Source organism: Dipodomys ordii, unplaced genomic scaffold, assembly GCF_000151885.1.
Source record: "Dipodomys ordii isolate 6190 unplaced genomic scaffold, Dord_2.0 Scaffold119, whole genome shotgun sequence".
In the NCBI taxonomy this organism is placed as follows: Eukaryota; Metazoa; Chordata; class Mammalia; order Rodentia; family Heteromyidae; genus Dipodomys; species Dipodomys ordii.
The window spans coordinates 6181325-6204831 of NW_012267335.1; the positions used below are offsets into that span (position 1 = coordinate 6181325).

General features: G+C 44.5%; 1 protein-coding gene across 1 annotated transcript in view; it reads left to right on the forward strand.

Annotated features, from left to right (window-relative positions):
• Nucleotides 1-21930, forward strand: part of Slc7a11 (solute carrier family 7 (anionic amino acid transporter light chain, xc- system), member 11) — a 60274-nt gene extending 38344 nt beyond the window's left edge. Inside the window, exons 7-12 of the mRNA XM_013029520.1 lie at nucleotides 8415-8538; nucleotides 10408-10511; nucleotides 11248-11344; nucleotides 13113-13262; nucleotides 14420-14597; nucleotides 21770-21930. Of these exons, the coding sequence (XP_012884974.1) occupies nucleotides 8415-8538; nucleotides 10408-10511; nucleotides 11248-11344; nucleotides 13113-13262; nucleotides 14420-14597; nucleotides 21770-21837 (721 nt within the window). The 3' untranslated portion in view covers nucleotides 21838-21930. The remainder of the gene's footprint in view (nucleotides 1-8414; nucleotides 8539-10407; nucleotides 10512-11247; nucleotides 11345-13112; nucleotides 13263-14419; nucleotides 14598-21769) is intronic.
• The last annotated feature ends 1577 nt before the right edge of the window (nucleotides 21931-23507 follow it).

Here is a 23507-nt window from a genome sequence, read left to right on the forward strand (position 1 = left end):
TGTTTTTGCTATTCGGGGTCTTTTATTGTTCCATATGAATTTTTGGATTGCCTCTTCTATTTCCTTGAAGAATGAGGTTGGAATTTTGATAGGTATCGCATTGAATTTGTAGATAGCTTTGGGAAGTATTGCCATTTTCACAATGTTAATCTTTCCAATCCAGGAGCATGGGAGGTTTTGGCATTTTCTAAGTTCTGTTTTGATTTCCTCCAAAAGACAATTTAAATTAGGTAGCGCATATACATAAAGTTCTGGATTTAAGGCTTTGGGGAGTGGATGAGAACGGACATAGGGAAGAGAAAGGACTTTCACGTATGGATGAGCCAAGCTAGGCAGTGTGGGGTGTGTTTCTAATCCCAGACCTGGAGTTGCAGAAGCTAGAGAATCAAGTTCCAGGTTAGTCTAAGCTCCACAGCAAGTCTGATGCCGCCTGAGCCAGTAACGAGACACACAAACAGGGATGGTTGCCTACAGCCCTCTGATTCCCACAGGCAGAGGCCCCTGAACTGCTCGACAGCGTGCTTGGCTTAGAAAATTATTCCTGAGAGGTTTGCCCTAGGAATCTTTGCCATATTCGAAAGGACCTCAATGGATATGAAATGAGTGCACAAAAGCTTATGTTTCCGCTGGTTTTACTTTTTAGTTCAAAGAAAGCAGACTGGCACAGCACTGGGATGGGAGTCTGCAGATTGGCGTGCAGGGGAAGGGGCGGTGGTTCCCCGAGGGTCTGTGCTCTGTGGGGCTCTGAGGCCTTTGCAGGGAGCCATCAATGCTTCCGACCGGGAGTCTCCATCATCGCTTTCTTCACAAGGACATGCTGTCCTTCTAGCCTGGCAGGGTGCTTGGCCCAGCAACTTGTTTTTCTCTTCCCCGTGTTTCCTCTGCTCCAGTGAGCTGCTGTCTCCTGTTCTGAGTGGCCCCGTCCGGGGAGCCGCTGTGCTGGTGGAAGCCAGGCCATCTGTATTGGTTTCTCCACCAACTGCATGTGGCTCCTTCTAAGATTAATTTTATTTGTTACAATTATTTTTTTTCTCAGTTACCACAGGCTTTTGAGTAGGGGTTTCAGTAAAACATTATTTTCTATTTTATAGGAGCAAGTATGAACATATGTGTGTTCATGTAAGGCACTTTATAAACCTGGTTCATATATATATATTACACACACATAAAAAAAAAATATATATATATATTTTTTTTTTTTAAACTGGAAGCCACAATTAAGACCAAAATGTGTTCCAAGACAATGCTTGGCTCTCAACCCCTAGAACCATGACAAAAATGATTGCAAAGCTCTGGGTCATGTCACTTCCATAAAACTAATAAAAGAGGCCTACTTTGGCAGAACTAAGTGAGGTCAGGGAAGCCTGCAATGCTATCTGTTCTTTCCCTCTGTTCTGTTTCCCAGAAGACCCAGCTGGAAGCTCAGTTGTCTCTTGCCCACCAGCTCAGAAAATAAAGTGGCGACTCTTAGTTCTACCTGCCATTGTTGCTCAGAGATGTTGGAGGCAATTTTTGGTGGTGGGGATGGTAACTTAACTTGTTACGATGTTTATCTGTTCCATTTCTTGCCAGTACTGGGGCTTGAACTCAGGGCCGAGGTACTGTCTCAGCTCTTTTCCTCAAGACTAGTGCCCAACCAGTTCAGCCACAGCTCCACTTCCAGCTTTTGGCTGGTTAATTGGAGGTCAGAGTTCTGTGCGCTTTTCTGTAGGGGCTGACTTCACAATGCGATCCTCAGATCTCAGCCTCCCAAGTAGCTAGGATTACAGGTGTGAGCCCCTCCTGCTCAGCATCTTCTGTTCCATTTCTCCTTATTGTGTGGTCTTCAGAAGTCCGAGTGCTCCTGGCCTACATGGGTACCATGTTGGCATGTTATCAGTGCCTTTTATGGCATGGCATTTGTAGTCTGAGGGAGTTTTGCCAAAAACTTCCCATATGTGATGCCAACATGGGTATATTTAGTTCCTGTGGCCCCATTCTAAACATAAGATTCTGTTGATTTAACACTTCATGTTTTACAACGGGTCCTTGGGGCAAATTATATTTTGATCTTGAGAAGTTTGTGCATTTTTCTCCATCTTTGCTCTATAAGCTGAAAAATCTATTTTAATTTGAGATTGTCATTTGGGGTGTTATTTTAAGTATTTTTATACAGTGAACAATATGGAACAAAATTCAACAAGGGCCCAGTTCTTCTCCAAAAAAGTCTAAAAAAAACCTACATATTAAAACCTCTATAAACAAGGTTGACACAGATCAAGATGCACAGTGTTCATAAATGACTTGGTTAAATGGCACTACTTAAAGATAATGCAAATTAAATTAAAAAATAAACTCACCTCCTCCCCGACCTCTAAACAAGTCTTGGTATAATGGAGGCCCCTTGTTCTTTTGCCAATTAGGTTAAAGTTAGTGTAACAAACAAACCCCGGAATTCTAGCTGTAGGCAACTACAACTTTGCTTCTTAAACCTAAGAGTTCATTGTTGGAGTCCCTGGATTGTCTTTACTCGCATTGACATGCGGTGGAGATTCCTTCCACAGATGACTTCTTCACATTAAGGGAGGAATGACAGCAGTCCACCCTCCAAACACCTTGGCCTCTGTTGTCAAGATGAGTCCACAATACCCTCCTCGGTGGGAGACTCCAGGAAATGTGCTCTCTTTCCGGGTAGCTGCTTCTCAGGAATAACTTACACTTTAGAAAGAGAAACATAAATGATTGGTAGGAAGTTCTAGTTGTCACATTCATAAATCTGAATCTCAGAAACACTGTTCTAAAAAGCAGTTCACTAAGATGTCACCTTGTCTTCCTGTACTTTAGAATAAATCCTAAGATAAACACGAGATTTTTAAGAAAAATATTGGAAAGACCTCATAACAAAATAAGAATTGAACGGTACTGTGAAATTCTATCAATGATTATTAAAATATTTCATCTTATGATTTTTTTGCTAGCAGTTAATTTGAAATCAATATTATCTTTGCCCACTAGAACTTTCCTACAAAGATGTTGGTGTTTATCCATGATAAATATAGATAACTATAATATATATGTAAGGTACAAACTGTACCTTCAGAAAATGAGGAAAAATGAGAGGTAGACAATGCAAACTCTTTGAGATTACATGAAATGAAGCCAAATGAAAATTTATGTTCAAGCTATACTTTACTGAATAATTTTATTTAGTTAGGGATTTATTCTGGAAGTAGCATAAAATAAGGGATAAAGATATTAATATTCATGATTCTGCTTGATTTATAGGCTATGTTTCTGATTTGTAACTTTCTAGTTTAGTTGATTTTCTATGTGGTGTGGGTAAAATTAAAATTCTTTTAGGCTATTTTTCTATGTGTGCCTTTTTTCTCCTCCTTTATATCTTCCTGTATATTGCTTTTCAGCCCTGTGCTTTTTAATGTGTGTCTGTTCATTTCTTACATCTCCTTGCAGGTCTCTGTCTTCTCTTTCTGTTTGTGGATTTCACCTGTGGACAATGGAGTAATGGTGAGATTTAGAATAAGAATCGGAGATATTGAAGAGTGCACTATCCCAGGCAAGCCACCAATGTCCTTACCATGGGCCACCGTGTCTCATGTGACAATGTGTATCTTTGCTCTTGGCCCAAGCTGGTTAAGGGATAAGAATTGGAACCATGGACCTTTGTGAAAAGGACCTATTCAAAAGCAGGTTTACTGAGTGGCTTCTTCCTCCTGCTGCCATTATTTTTCTTTCAGTGACAATCTACATCTTCTCTTCAATCACTGGCTACGTGTATTCAAGGGTGTCTCTACTTTGAATGGACAGTTTCCCACTCAGAATAGAAATCAAGAGATTTACATGTCACCCTAAATGGCAATGAGAAAAAAAAACACTGAAAACAACAAACAAAGAAATTGGACTGCAGTCATCTTTAGTTTAACATTTCAAATATTGGGAATGCTGTTGCCGAGGTAATTACCAGACTGGGCAGGTCTCTACCCAGAGGTCGCTGGGGAGTTATTATGAGCAAGAGTTAGGAAAAGTAAGCAAAACTGTCTGGAAGGAAAAAAATGACGTGAATGAAAATTACAGATAGATTTTCCTTGACATCTCTTCATGTATTGTTTTAGGCTGTAGCGAAGGCTGTGGTGATAAAGCACACAGTAATGCAACAGAAAGTAAATTTGTGAATTGAAAAAGAAGAGAGAAGTAAAAGATGTTAGAATTATTTCTAGGTTAGAGCTACAGAAAAACTTTCAAGGTCTCTCCAGAGGCACTATGAAGAAAATGTGAAACACTGATGGAATGTGAGATAAATACTTAGAATCAAAAGTTACTTAATATAGCAATTAATACTTTATGTGGAGATGAATCACAGTTGCATTTCAATTTTACATAAGCAAATTGTCCCCAATGTGTCAAGAGAACGTTCTTAAAATCCTTAAAATGAAATCCCTTATTTTCATTTTTATTTATTTGCATCTCACCTTGTAAATGCTGGTTATTTTCTGCCTTTCTTAATCCTTCCTTTTTGCATCTTTTCTTTTTCCTCTAGCACTGAAAAAAAATGTTTAAATGCTGATACCTTTTTTTCTTTTTGTAGTAGAAAAGCAAAGCATCAGCTCCTTCTCTTAGAAGCTTCCAGAAAGTGTAAGAATAGGTTCTCACAGAACTTCTTGCCATCACGCCAGTTACATGGCAGGATGATGACTGGAGATGCTCAGGGGTCAGCGGCCCTTAGGTGTATCAGATAAAGGGATTGCATGACTGGTTGGAGATTTTGTACAGGTCACAAAACAAAGCCGGAATACCCCAGACTTTAAGTGACTAGTGTATTCCGGAATATTCCAAGTTCCACTAAGTCTCAAGTCTTCTTGACAATCTGGAGAATCAAGCTGGGCGTACGCATTCTGTGTGACAGTGATAGTCACTTCTGCTGACACCAAGCGGTGAACACAGGCCTTTCCAAAACGCTCACGTAGATGTGCAAAGTACATTGAAAAATTACATCCTATACTATTTTGTGACCGCTGGGTACATAAAAATATAGTTGGCTTGAAACATGTCAGTGATCTGATATTGAGTCATTTGAATGAAATGAGATGCATTTTTGTATAATGACGGATTATAAAAGTAGGTTGGATAAGCCCTAATCTCATGGAAGGTTCTGGGTTCAGGTTTCAGTTTTTCCCTTACTACTTTTATGACTGGTCATATCAGTAAGCCTCTGTGAGAACTGTTCCGTTGTGTTTGTCACCTGCTATTTCCAGGGGCCATTTTGTTTGGTATTTGTTCATACTCACTTTCCTTCTACAAAGACTTGACATGGGGGCCATGTATTTGCAGCTGAAATGTATTTTCAGTGCTTTGTAGATTTTATGAAGAAAAGCCAGTGCCCATCGTAGAGAAGCCATTCTGGAAGGCGTTGCCTTCAGAATGGAAGTGCTTCTGTGGAGATAGTTCAGGAACTTTCAGGAACAGTCTCACACACACACAGTTGTGCATCCCTGCATCACACAGATGCCTAGTTACAGATGACTGTTCAAAACCAGCCTGTGAGCAAAACAACCAGAACTGGATGGAGGAGAGTTTGCAGTTAATAAAAATATCACACTCGTACGCTTACCCCTGCTCATCGGAAGAATGTATGTAACGACGTAAAGCTCTGATAGCTGGAGTCGCTTCTCTCCAGACCCTCATGTGTTGTTTATCCCAGCCAACGTGTTCAAGCGTGTCAGAAAGTGTGGCACTCACGGGTGTGGCTAGTTTCCTTCAGCATAATGACCGCGCAGTAACTCAGAGGTTTTGATTGATTCCTTGATTGATTCCCTGCCATTTGCTTTCGTCATGAGTTAGCCTGGGTGCTTTTCTGCTTCCTGAATCTACGGTCCCCAGCAGGCTGGCTCCGGTATCGCCTAAGAGCTTCTATCAGCTCTGTGGGCGTCTCCAAGGCTCTGTGATTGCCACCGGGAGTTAGTTCACTGGGTGGTGCCTTCCCTGAACAAGTCAGCAGCCCTCTTCTGTAAGTGAGGCTGTTTATGCCAAGGTCGCCTGAGAACTTCCCCATGTCCACCCTTTCCTCGGTGTGAAATGGAACACGAGGACCAGTGCCAGGCCTTTGGCGCCATGCCCTGCCCTGCTCACGTGGCTGCACATGCTCTGTGTGTAATCAGAGGGGAGCCCGAGCTAGCTCCTGCTGGGCACCACCTTCAGGCCTCAGCTTGTGCTCTCCAATCTGCGATTGGTCCTCTTAATGTCTTATCTCATGTGGTTAACTCGTAAGGCATTCCAGCTTTTGGACCAGTGTGCTTATATTTCTGTCTCTCCTATAAAAACTTGCCTGGGAAAATTTATCCTGTGGACCAGTTTCCTTTTCAGGAACAAGAACCTATTTTGAAAATATTGTCTTGTCATTAACAATTCATATTTTACAGAAACACGATAAAAATCTTAGCTTTAAGTCCTTTTTCACTTTTTCACAGTAAGAAAATTGTAAATCCACAAGAAACAATGTTGCCAAGAGCTTTCCAATATATTTTATAGCCAATAACTATAATTTTCCTGGAAATGAAGAGCGTAGACGCTACCTCACGGGGGAGAGACGGAGCTTGGCTGGTGGAAGTGTACCGCTTTGAAAGTAGAATCTACATGTTATCTTTATTATATCCAAGTACTGGCATGAAGGCGTTACCATTCAACAAGTCAGTTTATGAATACATTGCTTCTTGGTCCATGTCACCCTATCCCCACTCCTCCCTACCCCTCCCAACTCAACCCCTCCCCTTAGTTTTCCTAACTCCTAGGGTATGCACTGAGCATGGTAACTGCTGCATTCCGGCTTTCTGCGTGCCAGTAGTATATCTGAACCGTTATGTAATCTCTCACTACCTCCATTTCTTCCTCAACCGAAGGTAATGTGTCTAATGGAATGTCAGTCGGAGGGCAGCTGGTGACAGGGCACACTGTGTTTTGGTTATTGACAACCTAAGGAAGAAAGGAAGCCAATCAGGAGGCTGGATTTTTCTAGCATCTAGTTCAGAAAACCACCCTCAGGGAGGCCGAAGCGTGTAGGTGGGGACCAGGCAGAGAGCCCTCAAGGCTCAGTGCTATGTTGGGGGGTAGGAGGGGACAGTCCCAGGTTGCAGACATATGTCTCCTTCTGTTGCTCAGCATTCTGGATATGTTAGATCACCTCACTGCATGTAGCAATGGCTCTGAGCTTTTTAGTAATGACCTGATCATATGCCTGCAGGGACCAGAGACTTTCCTCTCCTCTCCCCCTCTTGTCTGTCTTCTCTACAGAACCTCTTATTCCCCATTGGGAACATCATCAAAGCCTAAAGAATCCAGGTTGAAAATAAACGCAGTGGGGGCTTGTGCTGTGTGTGCACCCTGTCCTTCAGGTTTGCCTTCTAACCCTGTCTGCATTCACTTGGATCCACTTGGGTTCTTTCCCCCAGAAGAACAGAAGTCATCCCCCATGCACGCTGCACATGTCCATCCCCCTCGCGTTTCCCAGGTACCTGTCAATCATCGCTAGCGCCGCCTGTCATGGTGTTAGCAGGAAATTCCCCAGGACCCCCTTCTTATTGGAGAAGCAGGGAACAGCTGCTTCTGCTGTGTTTGGAGGCCAGGGCCAGGATTTAGAAGTCACGGCGCTTCCCCGTCAAGGCTAGAGACCTTGGGGTTGAGGGGAAGCACCAGGCTCAGAGCAGCATGTATGAATTGTTGAATTAATGAATGCCAGTGGCTGCCTGGCTGGTGTGTGTGTTCTTAGCTGGGGATACTGCTGTTCCCCAGCGGGTAGTCTGTTCCCCATGGTGTGTCAGAGACCGAGCCTTTGTCCTCTTGCTCCTTCCTGCCTGGGCCGGCTGAGAAGTGAGCAGCCCGTGTGCAGGGGGTGGAAGGGTTGAGCTGCCTGCACACAGCGGAGTCACCAGAGGCAAGGAGGAGCCGCGAGTGTGCGGGTGACATGGGATTGCACGGTTAGGGTGCGTAGCTCCCTGGCTTTCTCGGTGCAGTAGAAGTAGACATCTCACGGCCTGGGCGTGAGTCCCTCTCCAAGTCACTCGGTGTCGGCACCATCGGGTCCCTTGGTGGCCTGACCTGTGCTGCTGCGGCTGAGAGAGCCACGACCTGGAGCAGGGTGGCCGAGGCCTCGTGGGGTGCCTCGTGGACGGATCTCGCTTCCCGCTGCTTATCACACCTGTCCTCGTATGTTGGAAACACGGCTGCTGCCTTCCCTGGAACGCCAGGAGGAGGACGCGCGGCCGGGCGTGGGGCGCAGCAGGGGCCGGGACTGACCGAGGGCCCCCTCCTGTGTGACAGAGGCGTGGCTGAGCCTGCAGTCCTCACGCGGATGAGCAGAGCTGTGTCCCGGAACCCGGGCTGCCCAGCCACAGGCAACTAACACTCGGTTCCGCTGTGCCTTTCAGAACCATCCCCCTGGCCATCTGCATCTCCATGGGCATTGTCACCGTGGGCTACGTGCTCACCAACGTGGCCTACTTCACCACGCTCAGCCCCGAGGACCTGCTGCTCTCCAAGGCCGTGGCCGTGGTAAGGCCCCGTCGGAAACAGCACAACAGCACGCAGCTGAAGTTAGCTTAGCGACTCGGCACCATTTCCTGGTAGTTTCCTTCAGGAGAAAGTGTTTTGAAATTCAGTAATCTTTTCTTGAACCAAATGATAATGAATATTTAAGTAAAAACACTTCTAGAGCATCCCTTTGCATATTCCATGGAACCGACATGGCTAAAATGCTGTGTGGTTTCTCTTGAAGTTTTCTATAAAACCTTCTCTCTTCTCCCTGCTTGGAGCATCCATCAGGGCTGGAGAGTTGCAGGCGCTGCTGGTTCATTCCCAACATGTCTGGAAGACAGGTGGATAGTTACTGCGTGGAAATGAACATAGTTGTTTTGGAATGCAAAGTTTAGTTCACTCAGTAGTCTTCCTGCCTTGCAGACCTTTCTAATGCTGAGTTACAATCCTTCTCCAAAGCATCCTATAAGAACTTTCAGGTTAAATATGATTATACATTTTTTCCTAATATATCCTTGGAATTCTCGCCTTGGGATAGTAATAAATCTGGGAAATACTAGGTAATTAAAAGTGAGACAGATGTTGCTGCTGGAATGCTTCTCAGCATATTAAAAATGCAAATGTACATTTCTACCTTCCTAAGAAGCAGATTCACCTCATTCCTCCAACATTTCTCAAAATTTAGGTGACCCTAGGGCCATCTTGGTCCCCAGAGGTCGTGTGAGAGAGGATTATTTCTTCTGACACAGACTTTTATGTTGCTGCGGAATTTAGCTTAGGAGAGAGGATGCACTCCTCAACTCCCAACAATGAGGGTTTGAAGAATTAAAAATTTAGTGATCTCCCCATTAGCGAGTGCCAGTTCCTTTGACAACAGTGTTGCTCCTATCGGCAGCATCCACAGGGAGTAAATTAGGTCATTTTGTATGAACCTGGGTCTGAATTCACTGCACTGAAAAAGACAGTGATCCATCCCCCTTCCTCCTCTCTGACAGGCAGGAGGCCGGACATCACCCCGGCTTCTCCCCTCCCTTGTCAAGGGGCAGGACTGACTTTGGGGGCACAATGGGGCCCACTGTCTGCAGAGCACCAGCTGCACCATGGGCAATTTAATAAAAAAATTCCCCTATATTTTTGAGGGGAGTGGGAACTGTATCCTTTATGAGAACTATTCAGTGTCATGCATGGCATATTAGGAAATGTTAGTATTTTGTTCTTGCTTCCTTTTGTGGCTGGCTGAGTCTGCATTTATGTTTCTGACTTTTTGTTACTGAAAATCAGGGAAGGAAGCCCCCAGGGGCAGGGCTGGCAAGTGATCCCCTACACAGTAGGTTAGCCAGTGTAATTTTTCTGGGGGGGGACCCTTTTGTTTTTTTCTTTATATGATATAAATAATCAAGTCGTCTGGGTGTTTTAGTTACCGTCCAGCAGCTGTATTGGTGATTAAATAATACGTCTCAGTGGATAGCCTGGCTTTGCTCTAAAAAAATGTGGCTTTCCAAATGGAAGAGACTGTTTTGTCTAGAAGAATTTCTGCCTCCTACAGGAGGACCTTCTTGAAGGGAGCTTTTTTCTATGATCAGAGTCAGTGAGGACATGAGGACACACAGCACAGCGGCCGCACATTCAGGAGGGGTCCAGGCCCAGCGGGGGGAGAGGGGGGGAGCCTTGCAGAGACCTTAGCCCAGCATCTGTGCTGGTGCTGCTTCCTCTTACGCTGTGGATGGAGGCTGACCCTAACCACAAAGAAGGATTCTAAAACACACACGTTTGGCCAGCCTGATAGAAAGTCACGCAGCAAGTTTAGCTAAAATGGTTTCATATGTATGCATATATATATTCATTTTTGGGAAAGGCATGAATTCACCTGGTCTTTTCTTTCCCTAGACCTTTTCGGAGCGGTTGCTGGGGAATTTCTCATTAGCAGTGCCCATCTTTGTTGCCCTCTCCTGCTTTGGTTCCATGAACGGCGGTGTGTTTGCTGTCTCCAGGTGAGCGAGTTCACCTATTTCCAGAAACACATTTCAGTGTTTGAGATTGGATGTGATAAGGATAACTTTAAAAAGAAAAGCAACCCAGCCTCACACCTGTTGTTTTTAAAGGGATATGCAGGTTTGCGGTGGGTGCATGTTGGATTCTGACCAGGAGAGGGTGCTGCCTGTCTATACATAGCCTACACTGAGGACATGGCCTTAAAGAAAAATAGCGTGTCTACAGTCTAACACCAGCATTTTATTTCTGGCAATAAGATCTTTTATTTTACAAGAGTGAAGTAAGAGAATACCATCCCGTGTTGCTTTTGTATGATGCAAGAGTCTTTTTTGTTTCAATCAGATAGTTTTGTTTTAGTCAGATAGTTAATGAATGTTGGGCGTGTGTGTGTGTGTGTGTGTGTGTGTGTATGTGTGTGTCCATGTTGGACTGGATTAGCAATACTTTAAGGTCCAGAAATAAATTCACCACCAGCTATTCACGCGTAAGAAGCGCTGTGCTTACTTAAACCCTGATGTTTCTCTTCAAGAGAAAAGATGTTCTCAGATTTTTGTCTGTCTCGAAGGCAGCCTTCTGTGTAATGTTCTCTACTGCATCTGGAAAATGCAACCCAATTAATCAGCTCAGAAATGCCAAGCTGTTTGAAGTGAAAACGATACACATTTTCCTCTGGGAACTCCGGGTTTTCCCTGTGAAATGTCACCCTCCACGCCACCTCTGTGTCTCTCCCACCAGGCTGTTCTATGTGGCGTCGCGAGAGGGTCACCTTCCTGAGATCCTCTCCATGATTCACATCCGGAAGCACACGCCTCTGCCAGCCGTGATCATCCTGGTAATGCACGTGAAGGGGGTGACCTCTGGAAACCTGCATGAGCCAAAGGCCTGCAGCAGAGCACGCAGCCTTCCCGTTCCCTGTGGCCTGGCCCTGTGTGCCAGCCCTGTCCCGTCCGGTCCCCCAGGCAGGGTTTCTGATGTGGAGTTGATACTTGAGGGAAAGAGATGATATCACTTCCCTTCACCCCAGTGGGAATTTGCAAGGTCTCAGGAGAACCATGCAGCCCCTCTCATCTTCAGAAATCCCTAAGGAAAGATAGTGTGTAAAATGTTCCCACTTCATACTGAAAGCACAGCTCAAAGCCACTGTCCCCAAACACCCAAGTGCCGATGATTAGCTTTTAATTATTTACTTATTATTATTATTATTTGTGTGTGTGTGTGGTATTTGGTGCTAGGACTAGGGCTTAAATTTAGAGCCTTATGCTCTTGCTTGGCTTTGTGTTCAAAGCTGGTGTTCTGTCAGAGTCTCATTTCCAATTTTGCTGGTTCAGTGAAGAGTCCCGCAGACTTTTTTTTTTTTTTACTTTGACTGGCTTTGAACCACTGTCCTCAGTTCTCAGCCTCCTGAGTAGTTAAGATGACAGATATCAGCCATCAGCACCCAACCACAGTTCCTTTATAATGAAACGCACAGAAAATGATTCCAAGGATAAATGATATCCTAAATAACTGAAGAGTCCAATGATTCCTTGATTCAAACTAAGATAATTAAGAGCAAATTTACAGGAGAGAAAGACAAGCCCTGAAACACAAATTGAGGTTGCAGAATTCTCTATGCAGGGCATAGTGTTACAAAAGACTATAAAAATGTAGGCTACAAAAGACGATAAAAAGTATAAAAGTACCCATTGGCGATGCTATAGCCATTTTTACCTGTGAGTTTTGTAGCATTCTTCTCCACTGGAATCTGTCGACAGGAGCACCATAGAAATGCGATGAACATTTTCTTCCCCTATGCATTTAATTTGTTTCAGAATGTTTCCTTGGAAAGGAGGTTTGTTGTTTTTTGTTTTGAGGTTCACATGCTCTCTGTGTGGAATCTGGGGGCTGACGTCAATGTAGGAACAGAGTGTGCTGTGCTGTTCCGTGACAAAAGCTTTCCTTTGAAACCAGCTGTCAGTCATTTGTCCTTGGCACTGACCTCTCTGCTCTCCTCTGAGCCTGAGGGTCACATGTGCCTAGTAGCGGCTGCAGTAAATGTGGAAGAAGCAAAGGGCAGCACTTTGCTCTTCAAAAGCAACAGATTTAGGACTCACCCTGAATCTGTGTTTCCTGTGTCTGGGTGGCTAGGAGCTCATCAGAAAATCTTTACAGAGTTTGCTCTGAGTTTGCCGTTGGGTATGCATCTCCATATTTATTATTGGTTATTTGCGAGCTACCTCGGATCTCTGGGTCTTTAACTTTGGAATGAGTGTCCTGTCTTCCATTTTTTGAAAGCACATCCTCTTCTCTTGAATGCAAAAGGAAGTCGCCACAAAATAACACCAAACACCAACAAAACAATACCTTCATGGAGAATTCCTCTTGGATAAAGGGTTGTCACATGATGGCTCTCTGCTCTTGTGACATATATAAAGAGACTATAAGAACAGAATGTTGAAGCTTGTTGATGTTGAGTTTTGATCATGATGTCATTTTAGCAGTTCAGATAACATTTAGCACAACCACAACAGTTATAATAATAATAATAATAATAAATGTGTAGTTGTTTGTCATCTTTAAAATCATCAAACTTCGATTTTCTCTCTTTTTTTTCTCCCTAGCATCCTTTGACAATAATAATGCTGTTTTCTGGAGACCTCTACAGTCTTTTGAATTTCCTCAGTTTTGCCAGGTGGCTTTTTATTGGGCTGGCAGTTGCTGGGTTGATTTATCTTCGATACAAACGCCCAGATATGCATCGTCCTTTCAAGGTAACCTCAGCAGTGTGGATGGCTTACATAAATCTCTCTCTAACGCGCAGTCTTCCCTCTGTCATCTCTCGATGATGGGCGGCTGAGCAGGGGACGGCGCTGTGGTAGAATGCTGAACTATTGCAGGAAGTGCCCTTTGTATTGGATTTATTTTAACTTGGGAAATCATGGTGTCTGGTATTTTTTTAATATGATGGACTGAACATTGTATGTCATGTGTTTGAGAAGATGTAGTCTTAATGGGTGATGGTTAGGCTGATTTTTCATGAATGGGCCCAATGATCTCATGTTCAAAGGGCGGAAAACTTCTATCCATCTTCATGTGGAAGATCGGTGGCCAGCCCTGCCACAGAGAGGCAGGTATTTTATTAAAATTCTAAAACAGATGCTGCACTCCCAAATAGGAGCTTCAAGCACTTGTACGTGGTGACTGGCCCATGGGCCTGTGTCTAAAAGGGAAAGAAAGGGAAAGCCAGCAAGGAGAGAGAGCTCGTCGCTTCGTAGAGAAAAGACTTTCCTAGAACCAGCCTGCCCTCCGGGGTGGGCTGAAGGGTGTGCGTGCCACCTCCTGGGGCCTTGGCAGTTCACGGATGGATTTGACCTTACTGTTTCCTCGCTTTTAAGAAATAGCAAAGATAATGTTGTCAGCCACGCTGTCAGAGGTTGCTGCTAATTATATGCATTGCCTGATGCTCGCAGCATCTTTATTAGTGGTTGAATAGGAGTTGGTTGCTTTGCCCTGTCAGTTGTCATTGTGAAGCTCAACAGAAAATCAATGCGCGCTGAAAGGCCTCGTCATGGAGCGAGCTGCCGGCACTCTCGACTTCACGTCGGAGAGGATTCTAATCATCATTATCAAAAAACCAATCTTTTAAAATCAAAACCACAAATGATAATGGTACTTCACTGGTCAAACAATTCCAAGAGATCGGCTCCAAGGAAATACTCTTTTCTAGCCTTGAGAAAAGATCGAAGCATAAGTAAAAATGCAATTAAAGGAAGTATGTCTCACGTGCTCTCTGGGCCCCATACCAGGGACTTGGAGGCTCAGGTGACTGGTGTCTGGTGGCGTGACGAATGCATGTCACACATCTTGTGCTCACGGCCGCCCACATCCATGGGTGGTACTAATGCCTTTTCTCTGTGCTGTGTTCCAGGTGCCGCTGTTTATCCCAGCTCTGTTCTCCTTCACCTGCCTCTTCATGGTGGTCCTCTCCCTTTATTCCGACCCGTTCAGCACGGGCATCGGCTGTGTGATCACGCTCACTGGGGTGCCTGCCTACTATCTCTTTATTATATGGGACAAGAAGCCCAGGTGGTTTAGAAGAGCCTCAGGTAAGGATGCTCAGCATTTGGGGCCTGGTGAGGCGTGGTGGAGTGGAGAGTTTGTATGGCTGTGCGGGGCGGGGCGTTCCCCCTCCTCAGGAGGCCCGAGAAGCCAAAAAGTGAAGGACTTTGGGGGCATCCACCTTGCCCTTCCAGGGTGTTGGCTTTCATGGCTCTATTCGCTTGCTAGAAGGAGAGCTTTTTGTGTTTAGAGTTTTATCAGCAGTTCTATAAACCATGTGATTGCTCTTCCCACCCCCATAGGAACCTAATTACTTTTCATGGAAGCAGAATGCGGTTTAGCCATTCCCTATCATCACAATAACTTTGAGGAGAGCGAGGGAGATTGGGTGGGGACTTGCGTGGGAGCTGAAAACGTCTGAACTCTCAGGGTTCTAATATTACTCTGAAAGGTGTCGTGAGTCGCAGAGGCTCACTGTATAGCAGCCAAAGCCACCAGGAGAGGAGGCATAGCCCAGTTTATGGTGAGATTTCTACATGCACGTCCTTACTGAGGCCTTCCGAGAGCTTCCCGAGGTGAAGCATGCCGTCCTGGCTCAGACCTGGGAGGATGGGTGTCTGTCTTTCCCGCTTGCACGGATTTGAGCAGTCAGAGCTGGAACGCAGGCGGGTTTGGTGTTTCAGGCAGGCCCTCTGGGCCCTGCGAGGGTGGCTGGGAGAAGGGGCCACTTGGGGGTGGACAGTGCTGGGGTCTGCTGCAGGACTGGTGAGAACTGAGGCTGATGTGGACCCCACGGGGCCGGGAGACGGCTGGGCTGGAGGGGGCGCTCAGCGGCTCAGCGTGGCTGGAGACGGGACTAGAGACGGTGTCTGAGGCCCCTCTGCAGAAAGCACGCGGGGTGGGGGGCGCTCCCGGGCCTCTGTGCCACGGGCTTGTCCTTGCTCAGAGCAAATCCAGGCGAGGCGTTCCGTCCCAGCCAGAGCAGCCAGGCCCAGCGTGGAGGCAGAGTTTAGGTTTGAATGTATCGATTAAAAAAAATAACCATAGAGTTAAGATCTGAGCGCACGCCTGCTGGGTGCAACGTCTGGCGTGGTTCTTTTTCCCCGCTATGAAAAAATGTCTGGTAAGAACGACTTGGGAGGGGAAAGGGTTTCCAGTGGCTTGTGGTCAGCTGGCAGGATTTCTATTGACCCATGGAGCACGTGACAGAGCAAAGCTGCAGCCAGGAAGCAGAGAGAGGTGAGGGAAGGGGGAGGGGGAGGGGGAAGGGGGCGAGAGAGAGATGGGGTACAAGGCATACCCCTGTAAAGGCTAGGGCACAGGACTCAGCCTCCAGGGCCCTTCCCCAGCAGCCGACCTTTTAGCTGTGAACTGAAAGCTGTCTGGTGAGGTGGGTTTCCTTGCTTACTTGGGTGCGCGTGACAATAGAGCAATAGAACTTAAGTCTATCAGTGGTAGACAGATGAACAGAGAGGTTTAGGCTGGTGAGTTTGGTGCATTTAGAATACAACTTTCTCTTTGGTTTATATTTTAATGTACTTAATCCCTGTAAAGTGTTCAGGGAGAGGACTCAAGAGGCACAATTCATATGGTAGGGTGATTGTCTAGCAAACATAAGGTCCTGAGTTCAAACCCCAGTAGTGCAAAAGAAATAGCATGTCTTAGGAAGATTGCTAGTGAAATTATTAACAAATAGTAAGAATGCTAGCCAAAAGAGAATCTATATCTTTATATATGTGTGTGTTAAATCTATATATGTTGACTATATATATATGTATATATATATATATATATATAATTTTGAATGTGTCACACACTTGAAATGTGTTACACAAAGTGATTTAAAGCAATCTTGCTACTGCTCTTCATTAGCTTTTAATGGGCATTTGCTGTCTTTAGACCTTCTTCCAGTATTTCCACCAGGATTTTCCATTCTATACCCTAAAGAAGGGTTACTATGCATGCTGGGTCTTAAAGGCTGACACAGACACACTGACCCTTGAACTATGTATTTGATCTCTATTTCTTATTAAGCCATACTTTCTGTAGAATGCCTTGGGTTAGATTTCTCTGTTGTGGATACCCACTGCGGAGCCTGGTTAGAACAGGAAAAGAAGTCTTCTTCAACAACATTTGCAATTGGGATCACTTGATTCCTCGCTAGGGTTTAGGAGAGGTGAGAGTTCCTGCCGTGGAGACCCAGGTCTAGAGACACTTAAGAGCCCGGAACATGATGAGAACCAAGAGCCTGGAGAGGAAGGAAGGGCTGAGAGCCTCCGAGGGGGAGCAGACGATGGAGCCAGCTCCTTGACCTTTCCCACAGGAAGTGTTTCCCCCTTTCTGTTCATAGCTAAATCTGAGTCTATTCCCATTGATGTGCGGTGCTCTGTTTCAAGTCTTGATCAGTTCATAACAATAACTTTTATGCTTCATTCCTCCTGGTCTTTCCATGCTTATGTAACTTTGGAGGGTTTTTTGCTTTTTCTATCTTTCTGTCTTGAATCTCAAGGCCCCTGCACGCACTCAACAGCAGCCATTTGTGAAATGAGCAGAAATGGGGCTCTCCCAGAATGGTTATTTAGTTCTCACCAGTGCCATTTGGTCTGACCAGGGAGCGCAGCCATTCTGCTTTACACTGTGATCATCGTAACTCTCTTGATGGCCTCCTTGGAAGGGAGAAGCAAAAAAGAGCAACAATCCTCTGTAATTTCGTTTGATTTTCCTTTTAGGCAGCATTCTTGTAGCATGATGAAGAAAATTCATAATATTTATTGCTACAATAGCAAGTGTGTTCTTAGCCTTTGGCCCAAACAAAACAGACACCGACGCACAGAGCACCAGCTTCCTATACTGCCACCCTTCCCTGCTCCCAGGGTGTCTGCTCTGGCCCCCAGGGACAGCGACCAGGGGCCCCTTCAGAGATTGAATAGCGTTTTGTTTTGTGTGGCAAACGCTGCTAGCTTTTACGTGAGCAGGCTTTTTATTTCTTTATCCTCATAGAGGTGGGTAGATTAGCTCTCAGGAAATCACACTGCATCAAAATACAGCTTACCTGTGCCATTTCTGTGAAACGAGAAAGTGACCACACGGCTCCGAGGAGACGCCGACAGGCAGGCAGCTGGTTAGCAGTGCCCAGAGCCCAAGTGTGTGGGATTTCCCCAGATCTGATGAGGCTCTCCGGCCACAGGATGCCAGTGTTGGACCATTTCTCGTGGGCTCCCATTTCCAGAGCAAGGAGAAAATGTGCTCTTATGATACAGTTGAGAACATTTTCCCTGCCATCTGTGACACAGCAGTTGGCTCTTCTGGTTTGTTGTTTATATTATTTACTTATTTACAGATACATGAGCTTCTCAGGAAAGGAAGCCACAGTTAGAGGTAGTAAGACCCGGGGACCTGGGCTGGGCTAGCAGCAGCCTTGCCCCGCGATTTCCTCTGTTTATTGCCCCCCCCACAGCTGAGCCTAAGAGGGGGTGACAGGAAGTGGGTCCCTCTCTTGTAGGGAGGGAGTTGGAAGATTAGGGTACTTAAAAGCAAAGCCTTAGCACCAGCAGAATTACTGCAGTCTCTTTTTGTGGACATTAACTTTGAAACATCAGGGTCCTAAGACATACAGCCCACAGAATGTCCAGACAACAGAATTCATGAGACATCCCTCAATGGTGGCTGGCTCAGTTGCAGTCTTTTCTTGAAGAAAGCAATGCAACCTTCTCAATTAATTCAGCCTGACCTTAAGGACCCAGATGACCTGCATTCCAGGCATAAAGTGAGATCACGTATGTGACACCGCTGGAGGAAAAAAAGTGATGTCTTTTTTTTTTTTAATGTGCAAACAAATGGATTTCATTGTAACAATTTTGTTTTTCTGCCAGGACTGGGGCTTGAACTCAGGGCCTTGAGATCTCCCCTGACTTTTTTTTTCCCAAGTCTAGTACTCTTCTATTGGGCCACAGCTGCCCTTCTGGCTTTTTGATAGATTTAAGATTCTCACAGATTTGTCTCCACAAGCTGGCTTCAAATTTCAGTCTTCAGAGCTCAGCATCCTGTGTAGCCAGGAGTACAGGTGTGAGCCATTTGGCACCTGACTTTCATGTCTTGTTTTTGTTTGTTTTTACCTCTTAATTCTGGGTTGCACACACGAGAAAAAAATAGGTAATGTTTGTCTTTCTGAGTTTGGCTTATTTCATTTAACATGATGATCTCCAGTTCCATTCATTTTCTTGTAAATGATATTTCATTCTTCTTCATGGCCGGGCAGATACTACCCTTTCTATATCCATTCTCCTGTTCATGAACACAGAGGTGGATGGCACAGCTAGCTTTTGTGAATTGTGTGACAATACACATGAGTGCCAGTGTATCTAGGGCATGCTGGCTTTGGTTTCATGAGTGTGATGACAAGGTCTTACAGTGCTACCTATAGAACTATATGTAGTTCCATTCACAGTTTACCAGAAACTTCCATAATGATTCCTCACTCACTGGGACATTTTCCACTTCCACCAACAGTGTGTAAGGGCTCCTTTTCCCCCACCCCCTTGCCAGTAGTTGCTCTTGTGTGTTGTCTTCTTTTATTTTTTAAAGGTAAGCAGAGTAAATTTACTTGAAAGTAAAGCAAAGTCATAAAAGGAGGTGAAACTGTGTTGTCTTGATGATGGCTGTCTGACAGGAGATGAGATGGAAAACCTTTGGATTTACATTTCCTTCGCAGGAAAGGATGCTGGGCTTTTTTGTGTATTTGTTGGCAACTTGTAATTCTTTGTCTAATTCATTTGCCAATGTATTCATTATTTTGAGGTGTTGATGTTGAATTAAAAAAATTCTTCACATCTTGGATATTAGAAAATAAATAAATTTTCAAGTGAGTAGCTGGCAAAGACTCCCCCAACTCCGCCCCCCCCCGACTGTAGGCTCTCTGTACATTGTCTCATCTGTGCGCAGAAGCTTTCTGATTAATGTCATTTCTTGCTCTCACCTTTTCAGAAAGTCCTGTTCTATGCCTATATATCTTGTTTTACTTTACATCTTAGACATTTTAGTTAGTGTATATTATAGAATAAGGAGCTTCATTTTGATTGTCCCATACATGCACACAATGTGCCCTGCTCACATTCACCTCCTCCCTCACCCTCCCTCCTTCCACTTCTTAAAGCAATCGCAACAAGTTTCATTCTTCTACTTTCATACAAGTGAAAATATGTGCCATTTTTGTTTACATTAACTATAAAGGACCAGCAGAAATGCATGTCACAGGAAAATCACATGATCTCTAGCCTTCCTGGCAAGCAAGAAGCTTCCCCAGGCCTGACTGGCCTTGGCAAGGCATTTTTCTGACCCCAGTGGAGTAAGAAAGCCTAGAAAGACAAGTTGCTCAACTCTAACAGGTACTCAAGTTCAACATCAATCACTGCCAAGTGCTCCCAGAATGTGACCAGACCTGTCACCAGGGAGGAAGAGAGAGGACCTCTGGCCAGCACCTCAGGGGAGAGGCCGGCCCTTTGAGTGATGAGCCACAGTGCACTCCCCACTCCAAGTGGCTTCCCATTGGTCTAGAATGGATGCCGTGCTCCAATATAGGGGAGAAAGATGCGTGGGAATTCAGAGCACAGGGATGCAGGAATGCAGGGAGGGATGCACCCTGTATGGAGCTTCAGCATAGGTGTGGAGTTGCCAAGGCGGCGAGAGGAAGGAGCGCAGGAGCGGAGGGCTGGCAGGGCCTCTCCACGGAGGAGGGCCGGACACCATCATGATTCCTTGCTCACACAATGTTCATGTCTCAAACTCCTTCATCCCCTTATTTTTATTTTTTAAATAACTATGCTGTTCTTGGACAGGTGTTTACACTGGGGATACAGTTCCATAAGTCAGGTAATCAGCACATTTCTGTCTCTCTTCCCTCGCTCCCAGTTTTCCCCTCCTCGCCTCACCCATACAAGTACACAGCTCTCCAGGCTGTGGAGTTCTTTTTCCACATAGTGTCCAGTGAGACACTGCTGACGGCAGTCCCCCTCTGTCCCTCCACTCTTCAGTTCTTTTAGCTCTGCTAGGAGTCCTAGCCCCGCCCTGCCTACAGGGAGCCGCTGGTCCTTCCTAACTTGCAGATTTCACAGCCCCCACCAGACTCTGTCTTTGGAATAATTTTACGGCCTCCCTTTCTGCTCGTGTGGGGTTGGATTCCTCTCTAGGGTTCCCTTCTGCTCACCGTAAAGAGCGCAGGCACGATACAATTTATGCCGAGTCTGTCGTTTTCCAGCACGGTACTAGGTCTTTTAAAGTTAATGTAAACAAACAAACAAACAAAAACGTGTCATGTGCTAGGGCCAAGAAGTTGGGGGAACATGAATAATGCAAAGGATGAAAAATAACTCTTTTAGAGTCATTAAACCCTGCTTGCGTGTCAGCGAGTCAGGGCTGAGCAGAGGGGCCACGTGTGGAGGCCGTGGAGGCCGAGCCGCCGAGAGGATGGGCTGTGGAGGCTGGCGAGGCTGGTGAGGACTTCTCTTAGGAACTGATGACAAGAGGCGAGCAAGAGCGTCCACAGAACTAGGGGGTGTAGAGTTCCTGGGCTGTGGAGAGCAAATCACCTCAGAAACCATCATTTCCAGAAGGTTCTTACAGTTTTGTTTCTGTCAGCCACATCCCAATTCAGTAAGCTTTAAGACTGAGCTTGAACAAAACGCCTTTCTAGAGCCTCTGTGATGCTTGTGTTGCTGGTGTGGGGACAACTGACTGGTTCAAGCCTTTCCTAATGAGGCTCTGGGAAACAAGAGTGTCTGTTCCTAGAACCCTGCGAGTTACCTATGTGAGGACAAGCCGGGAGTTCGAAAGCAGAAAGGATGTTCTGCTGCTGCTTTTGGAGGCGGCGCTGGCCTGACAAGAGCAAGGGCCACATCCTGATTTAGATGCAACAGGAAGTGGCTTTTAAAGCTCAGTCCTACTCTCTCAACATGTTTGCAGCCTCTTGCTTCATAAATACAAGCTCTTATTTTAGATACAAAATATGTATCCCCCTCAGAAGCCATCCTGGGAAGCTATGGAAGTGACAAGTCAATGCCTTGAGCATGATGCTATTCCCACAGAGTCATTCTTGATAGCGCTCTATGAAATAGGTGGTGTGTGTGTGTGTGTGTGTATTCAACTCCAAAGAATTTGTCATTTGCTATTTTTATGCATTTCTGATTTCCCTACATTTTAATTTCTCTTCTTTATCTCTTTGTAGACAGAATAACCAGAACATTACAGATAATACTGGAAGTTGTGCCAGAAGAAGATAGTCAGAAATTGTGAACTAATGCATTGAAATCTTAGCAATCTGCCAGGACAGAAAGGCAATATGGATCTATACTTCATTTTCTGGAAATCCAGATAAACGCCACTTTGTCAATGGACGGAAAGAATCGGTTATTTCATGTCTTCTAGTTTATTCAAACTAATTTCTGAGAAATTTAGCTATAACTCCATGAAATTGAATATGTACATTGTGACTCCCGTTCATCATCGCTCTTTCGTGTCTCATGTTTCCTGTTGGGCTTTAGGAAAAAGACTCAGGCAGTGGCCCACAGCTTCAGTGGCTGTTCCCTCTAACAGATCTTGTCCTGACTAAGAGCCTTCAAATTGAAGACTGAGGTGTTTTCTGTATATACGGTTTTATACACGTGGTTTACCTACTGTAGGTGGCTGTACTGTGAAAAATGTTTTCTGTTCTTCTGAAAAGAAAAAGAACACAGGTCTGATGATTATGGCAAGGTGGAAAGAAAGGAACTTACTTTCTGTTGCCGTGCATTTCTTCCTTTAGAAAGCAACCTGAGCATCACTCATATTCCAATGGCTTCTATGCATGGCGCAGAGGGGCCTCTACCAACTTAGCCAATACGTTAAAGACTCTCTAGGAGCTGTTGTTTGTCCCTGAGGTAATTCTAGGGATCATGGTTGAGTAAAAATCCTTTACTATGTCAGATGATAGGAATTTCTATGGTTATTGGATTTTCGCCTCAGGTCATTATGATAAAAAATTTGTGTCCACCTCTTTAATAATTTAATTCTTGGTGTACTTATCTAAACACATGAACTTAAAAATATTCAAATTACACTATAAATATGAATGAAATGACAAAATAACCAACATATTAGGCTCACTTATATGACTGTGCAACGTTAGTAAATCTGAATATTTGTCCTTTTATTTTACAGTTGTTTTGGTATGGGGATGGACGTTGACAGTTTTTGTATCTCTTTTATACACTCTATAGTCTGTGAAGCTATCTTTCCAGACAAAATCATCCAGATCAGTTAGTTAAAGGCACAAATTTACATAAAATAGAGGAAGAAATGTTACTGCTAAATAAGATTGCAACTAACGTTTTTTTTTTTTTTAAGATTTCCATTTTTCAACCTAGGATTTCACAGTAATTTTCTTACCTTAATTATCATTCAAGTTGCAAAAATGATGTCAAGCTTATTCAGTGAATGGGAAACTGCCTGAATGTGTGTGTTCAGGAAGGGGCTGCTCTGGAGGAACTAGACGATATTGTATACTTGTAATGACAAAACTTCAATTCATGTTTATGTATATCTACTCTGAAATGCTCAGTCATAACCATGGTAGTGTCATCCTTTAATTTTTATCTATTTGAAAAAAAGACATTTTAAAAAATTATACCATTTAAAATCACTAAGACAAGTAGAGTTTATAGACAAAATTGCCCAAAGTAGGAATAATGACTTATCATTAGGACCAATTCCTATTCATCAATTCAGTTTTATTCCTGATAGCATTTTTAATATAGCATTCCCCCTCTCTATTTTTTTTTAGCCAAATCTAGTACCTCAGCCTAAATTTGTAATATTTCCCTTAGTTTACTCTTAGCACAGGGTTTTCAAAATTTCATCGGCGCTTACATTTTCCAAAAAAGATATTGTGCATCTATTCACATTTTTTTCTAGTGTGCATTGCTAGA